The following is a 12834-nucleotide window of genomic DNA, read 5'->3' on the forward strand; positions in this document are numbered from 1 at the left end:
TATAATAAGGTTAGAACTTGACATAAAAATGAAGGAAAACTTTCAACTTTTTTTTCTTTTATTTTCATTTCCATTTCGATTCAATCGTTGATAAAAAAAAGGAGAAAAAAAAATGTAATCAATGGAATTGCAAGTGAAAGGGAAATTTTTTTTTATGTGACGTCATTTGAGTTGTATGATGAGGAAAATGTCCCTTTTTCCGGTTCATTTCATTTCTGTGATCATTTAACTAAATGATATTGTCCAACTCAATGGTCACAATAAGCACAAAGGAGAAAATTTTTCTTCTTACTCTTTTTTTTATATTTTGAAATTGTTTTGTTTTCTTTTATTTGATATGACGACGATTCTTTTTGTGCTGAAGGTTTTTTGTATGTAGGGGAAAGGGAAGTAAGGTTGGGTGAGCAAAGTTGGGATGTATTGGATGGGGAAACATTTGGTTTTTGACATTAGATTTAGATAATGGTCTGGAAAAGGGTGTGGTCAGGGAGCTTTTGAGGGGTATTCATCAACTACAGAGAGGACCAAAGAATTCTTGGATAGAAGCTTAGAAGAACTCTTGGAAGAAGCTTTTGATAGAGACTGGTGGTACTTGCACTTTGTATTGATATTAAGCAGACAGAGGCCAGCGACAGAGTCAGCTTTAGCGTAATCTGAGGGAGGCCATGGATCATAATTGTTCTGTATAGCCATGTAAGTAAGTCTGTAAGTGATCCTTGAAAGGCTTAGCCTTATAAATTATGAGCCTTATAGAGGCTAAGCCTATAGATGCATTTCGAATAACAATCTGTTGTACCATGCTCTTTTGACCCATAGTTCATGAGATCCGAATCACTTGAAGGATATGTAAGTAAATAAAAGAGGATCTATCCCAAGAACTAGTGAACAAGGACAAGTGGATTTCTCTAGCAATCGTTCTTTTAGAAAATTCCGTAAGAATCTTTCAAAATTTCATAATTTTTGAGGATTTTAGATGAAGTCCTGTTTGTTTCACTAATTCTAGCGACAGATATTCTGGATCTGAAAATTCAATCTCAAAGTGGCAGAGGTGTGTCCAGAAGGGAGAATTGAGCTAAATAGTGTAATTTCTAAGATTTCTTCCAATTGGGAAACTCGATACAAACTGCTAAATATCGCAGTTTTTCATACAAATACTTTTTTTATCGTTTAGCATCTCAATTAGGCTTTTTTTGGGTCAAAAGCAAAGTCCAAAAGTCGACCAAGACTTCAAAAAGAGTCGTTTTTTGATTGCGAATTTGGATTTAGGTTTCTTTTCCTCCCAATTATCCATCGTTAAAGTCTATCTTCAAAAATTCTTAAAAGATACTTTCGATGACCCAGATAATTCCCAAAAATTACAAAAGGAATTACACATTGTCCCCCATATCTTTTATATATTTTTTTTTCTAAAATGTCACGTGAACTCGATGAATGACTTTGCTTGTTCCACCATCTACGACATTTTAAATTTAATGACACAATTTATTGTATTTTTTTTTTCCTTTTTCGTCGTCTTTAAAAAGAAACTTTCTCTTTGGTCTTGTATCAAAGCTTCTTTCCTCCTTCTTTTATATGACAACAATAGATTTGAACAATTCTTATACATTTTTTCTACGTCGTCATCATGGGGACGAATTATGTAACTTCCCTTTTTAAGCATTTTTTATTTAATGACTGGTCCATATAATGAGAATGAAACTTTTTCTTTTTTCCTTAACATTTTTACATTCTATACAATAAATTAAATTCAAATGTTATACATCATCTCAATGTAATAAGTACGAAGAATTGTTGAACTGAAAATTGACTTTTTGTCGACTTTCTTGCTTGCTTCTTAGCTATACAAAGTGAATATACATTCAAGAACAGTCGTCATTTTCACATTTTCGTTTTTGTGACATCTCCTTTATTAAGGGTGAAATTTTTCTTTTCCATAGTAAATGGATGCGTATGTGGATGTGTGTAGGAGGAGAATGTTAAGGTGTAGACACTTTTGTTGGAGATGCTAAGATGGCAGCTTAAAGATTTTTGAGTAGATCTTAAATTTTTTCGACGTTGAGAATTTCATATGGAGTCGACTCAAGCCAAATTTTGATACAAAATCAAGGTTTATTTTGAGCTCTTTTGATTTGGATAAAATTGCAAATTTTCTTTACTTTCGAAAATTCAAGAAAATCTTCAAAGTCAGAACCAAGACTGTAGCCGAATAAGGATTTTTGGATCAAACTCCTTCTTGCCAAAATAATTACTTGAAATTGCCAGAGTATTTCAGAAAATAATGAGAAACTCTCTAAAAAATTAAAAAACTTCTGGTCATTGCTTCACATAGTCACAATCTGGACCAGTACCTGATATACTAACGAGGGTAGGGCAATCTTATAGAAGGTTAGGATAGGTTCGATCCAAAATTCAGGGCTAAGCTAATTTATACTTGGAGGAGATTGGGATACCCTAGAATATCTTATTTGTTGTAGGAGTATCCTAGCAGTCTAGAGTTAAATGCTCAAGACTCAAGACGGTTAATTGATCCATAATTATCTGATTGGTGTGACTCAATCGGGAGAGCCAAAGTCGACTCAAACAAGTCAAAGTTGAGTCCGTTTTGGAGTCTAAGATTTTTAGAAATAGACAAGTTATTTTTGCTATTTGGAAATAATAAAATTTTTCAACTTAAGAAAATGACCCATTTGATATTTGACCATTTGTCAAATCCCTAGTCATCTTCAAAACTAGCTTCTTAATTCTAAAAATGTAACCAAATCCTCCAACCCCTTCAAATTATCAACAACATGACTCCTCATCATGTGATCCCCAAAAAAAGAAATACCAAAGTGTCTACACCTCATCAAAAATAATGATACATCATCACACTTACCCTTACACATTCTTTTATTTTTTTTTTATTTTTCTCATTTCACACTATATAATATAATATTGGATATATCTTATTTTTGTACTTACCATATTGCATAGTTCGAACAATTTTCAAATTTCTAATTGGTTCGGGTTTAGAAAGGACATCAATTTCCTCAATAACCACGGATGACACTTTACTTGAGTCATTTGCTGATGCGGCATTTATTGTTTTCAGCACTTTTCCATGATCTAAAATGAGACAAGAAAAGGAAAAAGAAGAAAAATCATTATACATGGCACATGAGAAAGGAATTTGAAGCAAAAATGACAATCAAAAGTCAACATATTGAATGTTATTAGATTTTTTTTTTTATATATTCTGTCTATGTCTCCTTCATTCTTATTTTATGTCAAATGAGCTGATGGAAAATTTCCTCCTTTTTTTATATCATAAAAAGATGGAATTTTTTTTTTAATAATTTTTTTTTATTTCACATCCACAAAAATATTCGTTGACTTTTTTTTTGCTATCCTTCCATTGTAAGAAACAGCAACGATTGCAATAGCATAGATTGAGTTGTGAAAGTTGCTGTCAATTGACAATACACAATGCACTTTCAATGTACGTATAGACAATATGTGTTTATACGATGCTCACTGATGATAAAGTTTAAATTGAAAAAAAAAAATCAATTGAGATTTTCTATTTGAAACAGGATGCGGGGGAATGATGATGAGGTTATGGGAGTGGATGAGGAGGACATGAGGGATAGAAGATTACTGGATGAACACTCAGAGGTGGGATTATGGATGGTTTTAGTTACAATACTATTCATAGGAATTTTAACTCTTTTAAATTGAACTTAATGGTGTTCATTGCTGTTAAAATTGTAGACATTTACCCCTAACTGACACGGAGACCGCTTTTTGGCACCGTGGTGGTCTTTCTGTATCACGACAGCATGCAATTTGCCTGTTAAAGGAGCAATTTTTATCCGAGCGATACAAAATAATAGGGTTCTGCTAAAGAGTTTTAAACATTCCGATAAACCTCTTTTATTGGCACCAAATGGACCTTCATTAGTCGGTTAATTTAATTGTTATTTAAATTGATATTTGAAAAACTACGTTTCATGGCTACTGACTGTTTAACGAGGCTGAGCTCGCCAGGCTTCATACTCAGAATTAACCTTCTCCGTTAGTTTCATACCGTTTGGATAGTTTGGCGTAGCCAGAATGCACTAAAAGAGGGTGGAGTATTTGCTTGGGTTGGAGATGCTGAATGACGATGAACATCTGTAATGCGAATCACTAGGGTAGTGATTCTTGCACTCCGAAAAGGACTCTAAATTGCTTAACATTCTTAACTGGCAGAAGTTCTTGAAGAATAGGGCCAGTTTTAGACGTTCTATCTGCGGGACAATAGCCCCACTTGCGCCCGTTACAACATGATCCATCAGCAATTCTAATAACCACAAAGAATTGATTTTGTTCATAGCTCGAAGTCAACTCGAGTCTTATATTAATTCAAGTCGACTCAAGTCAACTTTAAAAACAAATTTCGACTTGACTTCGAGCTATGATTTTGATCAAACCTCCAATCCACTGAGGTCAATGCACCACCAACTCTGCAAAAACATTGAAATAAAGAAGCTAGAAAACTTCACTAAGAAGCTATTCTCTGCTATCCTCACAATCGACGTGTGTGACGACACTACAAAAGTAGTAAAAAAATTTATATATTCTTTTTTTTTTCAATTTTGTTATGAAAGAAAGCCATTCAATTTTGATTAATGAAAAAATAGCTTTTTAAAAAAGAAGAAAAAAAAATAATAAATTTATTGCATTTTGAAATGAAAAAAGTTCGTCACAATCTTCCATTTGTAATCATAATTCTGTGAAGGAATTCTTTTAATAGAAGTAGAAAACATTTTTTCTATGCGAACCTTAACCTTTTTAGATATTTTGTATTGCTGAAATGGCAGCTCTTTCATGTCGCGATAAAAAAATTTTTTTTGTACAATAAAATTCTATGGAAGCTTCTACGTGAATAAATGCGACGTAAAAAAAGTATAAAATGCAATTTTGTTTTATTCGTTTTTTGTGAATTTGTTTGAGGTGGGATAGGGGACGTGTTAAATTCATAGATTTTTGGAAGAGAAGCTTAGTCAGGGCTTTGAGTGTGTCTAGTGATAATGCGTCCCTAACCTCACTTTCTAATAATCCAGTGGTGGGGAATCTTTTTGTGCCACGACACAACACAGTTTTAGCAAATTTCACAACAGAGAACCGTTCAGAGTACCGTGACACAACAGAACATAATAGATTACCTGTGTCACAACAGAGTATAGTGACACAACAGAGTACCGTGACACAACAGAGTACCGTGACACAACAGAGTATCGTGACACAACAGAGTACCGTGACACAACAGAGTACCGTGACACAACAGAGTACCGTGACACAACAGAGTACCGTGACACAGCAGAGTACCGTGACACAACAGAGTACCGTGACACAACAGAGTACCGTGACACAACAGAGTACCGTGACACAACAGAGTACCGTGACACAACAGAGTACCGTGACACAACAGAGTACCGTGACACAACAGAGTACCGTGACACAACAGAGTACAGTGACACAACAGAGTACCGTCACACAGCAGAGTACCGTGACACAACAGAGTATCGTGACACAACAGAGTATCGTGACACAACAGAGTACCGTGACACAACAGAGTACCGTGACACAACAGAGTACCGTGACACAACAGAGTACCGTGACACAACAGATTACCGTGACACAACAGAGTAACGTGACACAACAGAGTACCATGACACAACAGAGTACCGTGACACAACAGAGTACCGTGGTGTATCGTGGCACATCAGTGTATTGCGGCAAAGCAGCGTATCGTATCACAGCGATGTACAACAGTGTATCGCGACACCTTTGTGTGCCACGCTACACAAGTTGCCCACCACTGAATTTATCTAACCACCCCTCTTTTTATCTCATCCCACCCTCAATATCCATTTAAAAAAATTATTGAAAAATATTCATGCAAAATTTTTATTCAGCATCTAACAGAATTCCTCTCGGCTCCTGCACGATTCCCAATAGCTCTGCTCTTTTTTTAAATTGCAAATCAATGCTTTGAGAATTGAAAAGCTGAACATATATAGCTACTCTAGATTTTTTCATTGAATAATAAAAACACATACTCATATGTAGTTAAATATTGCGATTGCACAACGATCCAATCAGCACAAAAAAATTGGCATAATATTAGCCATTTTTTCACTCTAACAGAATATTGATCTCTTTGAACATAATATCCAATTAAAAAAAGTGCGAGTATGATGTAGAAAAATTGTGAGTGAAAATTAATTGCAGGAATTGCTGCATTGGAGCTTTTGAATTTGAAAAAATTATGAAAGAGTAGTTCTAGGTGGATTTGGGAATGAGATGATGTGTTGATTGAAAGTTATGTAAGGTGCTTAAAACGTGTGTATAGGTTGGTTATGTGGAGCAATAGTTTGGGATTTTATAATAGAAAATTGAAGATTTTAAGGAATTTTAAAATTTTAACGGATTTTAAAAATTTAAATTTTTAACGATTTTCTGAAATTTTTAAAATTTTAACTTTTAAATTTTTAAATTTGCAACAGTTTTTGAAATTCAAATTTTTAATTAATTTTTAAATTTCAAATTTTTAGCTGAAAATTTTCAAATTTTTAATGATTTTTTTAAATTCAAATTCTAAACGGATTTATGAAATTTGAATTTTCAACTGTTTTTTGAAATTTTTAGAGCGTTTTTGAAATTTAAATTCTCAACAAAATTTTGAAATTAAAATTTTTAACGAAAATTTAAATCTCAAATATTTAAAAAATTCAAATTTTTAACGGGTTTTAGAAATTTAAAATTTTTAACTCTTTTTAAAATTCAAATTTTTAACATTTTTTAAAAATTCAAATTTTTAATGAATTTTAAATTTAAAATTTTTCAAAATTTTGAAACTTTTTAATTTGTAACGGTTTTTAAAAATTCAATCTGCTTCCTCAAAATCCTAAGCAAACCCTGTACACGCATCACATCCCCAAACAATCTATCCAATTTAGGTCATTTAGTCGATGAAGCTAAAACATTTTTTTAAAAAAAAAAAAAAGAATTAAATGAGATGAGATAGAGCCCCAGTTGTGTATGAAATATATCCACATCTAACACATACACAAAAATTGTGTCTTTCTCGTACTCGTGTATAGCAAGGCATGGCAAAAATGCTCAGCCATCAAAAAGCCTCTTGAAAGTGATTTATGTTCAATGTTTTATAAAACATTACGATATGGCAAAGTTTATATTTAAAATATACCCCATATGGTGTTCTCCATAATATGCTACATGTGGTAAAAATGGAAAAGTTTCTTCCTTTTTTTCTACTTCCTTCATTTCAGCATGTAGAGATGTGGATGTGTGTATTTTTTTGTTTCAAGTCAACGGGTTTGAACTACTTGGATATGGATGAATAGATGTTACATCTTTTGAGTTTAGCTTTTTTTTGACGAACTTTTTCTAAAGATGAACGTTTTTAGGAAATAATTTTTTGAGCATTTAACGTTTTGGTTGTCTCATGAGATGTTAAAGTTTGTGTAAGGATGAATGGATAAGTGTTTGGAAAGCACGTTTATAATTGATTTAAGGATATGGAAAGTTAGATTATCAATGAATAAAATAGAAATTGAATGAATATTTATGAGGAAGTCTTAGGTAGGGATGAACAGCAGTGGTGTAGTGGTTAGAGAGTCGGCCTGCCAACGCCGAAAAACTAATCTGATTTGAGTGCTTTTTCGCTGTTTTTAGTCATACTAACTTGGTTTATGCTTTCACGATACGCAAATTGTGGGTAGGTACATTGGATTGGTATTAGAATGATCTAGATTAGCAATGATGCTGTCTTAGAAGGTCTTGTGTCTGACTAACATGTAAAAGAGTTCCTAGCTTAGACAGGGACATATTAAACTGTTGCTACCAGGGCAGAATAGAATACTTAGATACAAGTGGCAGTCAAATTGTGAAAACGACTTAAATTTGCCACTGAAATAGATTTAAACAGTATACTGACTTCTCTACACCGTAGTGGCAACAAAAGGGTAATTTAAAAAGGAGTACTAGCAGTACAATGCAGCGACTTGAATTTTTTACCGTAAAATTGTGTAGAAATCCACACATGAATCCATTATTGTAGTGTAACCGTAGCAGCATTAAACACGATAGATCTTTGTGTTGTCCTTTCAAATACGTTGTGGTGCTCGGGTACAGTATTCAACAATCATATAAATAAACGGTATTTGAAATTATCAGACATTTTATATAATCCTATAGAGTGAGTCTAGGTGTCACCTGTTCTTTTTCGAATCATACGAAACGGAGACGCGGCTTACAGCCTCCAATTGTATAGCGTCATCAAAGGATCGGTTCCGATCGCACTATAAACTGTAGGTCTACTAAGGGCAGTGGTCTGGCTGCAGTAGTCGATCTAATCTAAGAATACCTGATTCTGAACCAATTCTGAGGCACATAAATTCTAAAATTCTAATTATCAATAGACATCATCCTCAAGCTACTCTTCATACCTAAGCTCTATTCAACTTGTATTCAACCACATTTCACTTAACAACTCAAAAACTACCTCAACCCTTAAAGCACTTTCTCCACCATCTTCAGTCTTCACCAACAAGCTTGCACAAAGTCATCGAATAGAGAGTCAAAAACAAGAAATTTATTTTTTTTATTTATGCGGTGTTCGTTATGATAAGGAGCAAGTTTTATTATTTCATTACAGAAATTATTGTAATTACTTTTTAATTTAGAGTAAGTGTGGAGGATTCTCCGAAGCCAATGCCATGACCAGATTCTTTTGCCTGCCTTTTTTAATTAAATTTCATACAAAAAAAAAATCCCCATAAAATCTCGTTTATGGTTTTGAATTTTTGCATACAGCAAGTAGCATGATAGTAATGATGATTACACGTTACGTAATGGAAGTGACTTTAAAGCGCTTCCTTTTTTTAAAGTTTTACCCCATTTGCTGTTCAACTTAATTTGAGTTCTTATCAGTTTTGCTCTTACAAGTTCTACTTCTTCCTTTTTTTATATCTATTGATTCCATTTCTTCCCTCCTTTAACTTTTTTTTATAACTTTTAGTGTATTTATCTTGGAAAAAAAAAAGTTTTATTTTTTTATCGATTTTCGTATACCTCCGTTGGAGGAATCTAACATCAGAAAGAGAAATAAAAGAAATTTAGCTTTAAATTGCATGTGACGTTTAAAGGCATTTGACATTCTTGAACAAAAAAATAAAATAAAACTTTTGGAACGGAATAATTTTTCATATTTGAAACTTTTTTTTTTGCAGCTCTGATTGTCTGGATGAGTTTTGAATTAAGTTAGTTTTGTCTGTTCATTTGGATATGTGAATATTGCAAAAGCAGATATGTGTGTCATATGGAGTTGAGGCATAAGTTTGGAGATTGCGATTGTTGGAATATGAAGCAATCAACGAGCATTGCTGTCTTGGTGTAGGATGCAAAATTGAGTATTTTTGTTGGATCATGAGCGTAATCTTTAGTTTGCTGTGGATTTTAAGGCGTTGACATTTAAATTTTGTTCATCCAGTGCTAATTCAGAATCAACACTATTGAAAAATCCTATCTAACAAGCAGTTGGATTAGTTGATCCAACTATGCAGTTGTTACCTCTACACTCATAAATATATACTGAGCTCCAGAATTACAAGCAATTTAATCTCGGGTATGAAAACTTTTGTGCAATTTTTTACAATTTTTAACAAAAATTCTTAATCTTTGCTTATGTGGGAGGCTGAAGAACTCATGGAAGAACCTTATGGATAGAGATAGTCCTGGACTTAGTACTGTCAAGTGATGGACAGCAATAGTGTTAGATTCAGTCGCCATCCAAAGGAGTTAGTGAACTTCAACTGTTTTGTAATTTCAAATACGTTAATAATTGAATTTGCTTAGTTTTGCAAATTCTGAAAACTTATGCGAAAACAGCTTTACAATAGTGTAGTTTTAGTCCTTGATTGCTCAAAAGTAATGCAGTCAAATTGTATGCTGTAATTAACTGGTTTTAACTGTTGCATTAAATGAGGCTTATCATAAATACATTCAAATACATGATTTTGAAAGCTTGGTTACTTTAAACATACTAGATAACATGTCGTGACAGCAGTTAGTTCTGAACTTTCTAACTATTGAGTAACATTTTTGGTTATAAGGAATCAATACGAATAGCACAAGCAGTTAACCGATTCAAAATACGGCATCTAGCAGACGTGACTCTGGCATGGTGTCGAATATAAACCAATTCGGCCCAAAATTATAGTAATGTCGGCCTGGGATCAGATTTTCGATCGATTGACGATTTGTACAATTCTGGCAAAAAGAAAAGCTTTTGAATTTACTTTAGTAATCATGAATGGCTTACCACAGACATTAAATTCTGAATATTCAACAAAATATCCATCCAAAAGCTCAAAAGCGCTCTAAATCTTCCATTCCATAATTCTCATCCATGCTCTTACTTTTCATTTCCCCACCATTATTATCATTTTTATCTTTTTGTCTTGTCACTTTCTAGAATTTTCATTTTCAGTGCCTAACATAACAAGATAGCGTAGTGTATATTTGAAAAAAATTCTCTCATTCAGCATAAAGCTTCCCATCTCATCTCACCATAATAATACGCAGAAAATGAAAATTGCCTGATGCTACAAAAACGTGTTTCATCATCATCGTAGACACCATAAAGCATTTTTGTGGAAGTAGCACAAAAATACACTCATCTATTGCTATTGCTATTGCCTTTTGTTGGAAAAATTTTGTTGACTGTTTTTTTGTTTTAGTTCTGCAATATGAATTTATTTTTGTAGTGGAGTTACTCACCTGTACCGACGAATATAACATCATACGTTCTGCCTCCTGGCGTTTTTATTTGTGGATCGACAGCAATTTGTGTGAAGCGATACCTGTGATTTTGGTCATATAAAATAAAATATTAGAGGAATTTTTGAGGTTATGTGAAAAATATTGAAAAGTGCTAAAATCGTCAGCATTTAAAATTTTCTGAGAATTAAGCTCACAATATTCAAAATTCTAATTATTAAAACTATTTAAACTCTTAAAATATGCTGAGCCATACGTTCCTTAATTAAAGTCTGCAAACTCATATTTTATACTAAAATATAAGCTAAATATAGTCTGATAAAATCTTCAAAACTCATCAAAAAAGTTTTTTGTGTATTTCTGTATGCAACCAGCAGACATGAGACCAAAAGTAAATATTGATCAAAACTTTGTTTTTCAGTATTTTAAAGCTTAAACATAGTTTTTATGTGCTTTGGGGTGAATTTGTTAGAATTTAAATATACGAGTTTGGGAATAATATTTGAATTTTTCAAAAATGAAGGTTGATAAATATTTTAAATTGAAGAGTTTGAATTTTTAAAAAATTGAAAAATTTTAAATTTTAAAAATTGAAAAATTGAAATTTTTAAAAATTGTGAAATTTAAAGTTTTAAAAATAATTGAATTTTAAATAAATTAAATTTTAAAACTCATAAAATTTGACAATTTTAATTTCAAAAATTAGAAAAATTAAAATTTTAAAAATTAGAAATTTTGAAATTTTTAAAAACAGAAAATTTGAAATTTTAAAAAATTTAAAATTAAAACTTTGAAAATAATAAAATTGAAATTTCATCAATAATAGAACTTCTAAAATTAGAAAATTTTAAATTTCCAAAATTAGAATAATTGAAATTTTAAAAATTAAAAAAATTTAAAATTTTAGAAAATTTGAAATTTTAAAAATTAGAAAATTTAAATTTTAAAAAACCGTTAAAAAAATTTTAATTTTAAAAATTATTAAAATTGAAATTTTAAAAATTAAAATTAAAATTTTTTAAAATGTTAAAACATAAAAAATCAATATTTTAAGAAAATCAATAAATCAAAATTTTCGAAATTAATTCAAGTATGTAGCTTAAAATTTAAAATTTCTGACAAACTTTCTCCCCTTAGCTTAAAAATAATTAAAAACTTTTAAAAATATAAACTTACGGAGTGCCGACACGTGTTAAAATTGGAAGTCCAAAATATGCTGGTACATTTTCATCCATCAACGAGTGAGTCTTGATAAATGAGAGAGTCGCTTCGGGTAATACTCTTGTATCATTATGGCATGAGCCGGGTCTCGGTTCAGGAATCTGTTTACATAAAAAAAGGAAAGACATAAAAAAACATCAGAGACAGAACATGAATGAAAGATAATTGCATACATAAGCAACGGAGAGACAGAAAAAGAATAAAAAAAAAAAAGTAAACAAATTGTTGTAGATTAATTCAACAAAAGCTCAATTCATGGTGGCGATTATCAAGCTGAGATAAAAATTCTATTAATTTTTTCCACCTCACTAAACTGTACAGTTGAGTGGATAGATGATGGTGTTGAGAGGATGAATTGTGATGCTTGTAGATTGGAGTTGGATGAAGAATTTTTGAATTATTTAAGGATTTTCTTAGTAAATTTAATTTTGGGTACCTTAAGAGTCAATGAGGGGGTACTTAAAGGGTCATTTAAGAAGGAACCGAGGGGTCATTCAGGGCATACCTAAAAGGTCACCCACGAGGTACCTAAAGGGCTATTTACGGGGGACTTGAAGAGTTATTCAGAGTGTGACTAAAGAATCATTCAGGACAGCATCTAAAGAATCATTCTGGGGGTATCTAAATGGTTATTCAGGGGGTACTTGAAGGGTCATTCAGGAGGTTTCTAAAGGATCATTTTGGGAGTACCTATAGAGTCGTTCAGGGGATATCTAAAGAGTCATTCAGAGGGTACAAATGGGTCATACAGGAGGAACCTAGAAAGTCATTCAAAGATTACTTAAA

At 32.1% G+C, this 12834-nt stretch overlaps 1 protein-coding gene across 1 annotated transcript in view; it reads right to left on the minus strand.

Moving 5' to 3' along the window:
- Sema1a (semaphorin 1a) overlaps positions 1 to 12834 on the minus strand; it is a 217783-nt gene that overhangs the window by 23200 nt on the left and 181749 nt on the right. Inside the window, exons 11-13 of the mRNA XM_070648243.1 lie at positions 12004 to 12149; positions 10828 to 10910; positions 2962 to 3105 (exon numbers count right to left, since the gene is read on the minus strand). Coding sequence (XP_070504344.1) covers positions 2962 to 3105; positions 10828 to 10910; positions 12004 to 12149 — 373 coding nt within the window. The remainder of the gene's footprint in view (positions 1 to 2961; positions 3106 to 10827; positions 10911 to 12003; positions 12150 to 12834) is intronic.

This window comes from Chironomus tepperi, unplaced genomic scaffold, assembly GCF_022539635.2.
Source record: "Chironomus tepperi strain 1889 unplaced genomic scaffold, CSIRO-AGI_Ctep_v1 contig_394, whole genome shotgun sequence".
In the NCBI taxonomy this organism is placed as follows: Eukaryota; Metazoa; Arthropoda; class Insecta; order Diptera; family Chironomidae; genus Chironomus; species Chironomus tepperi.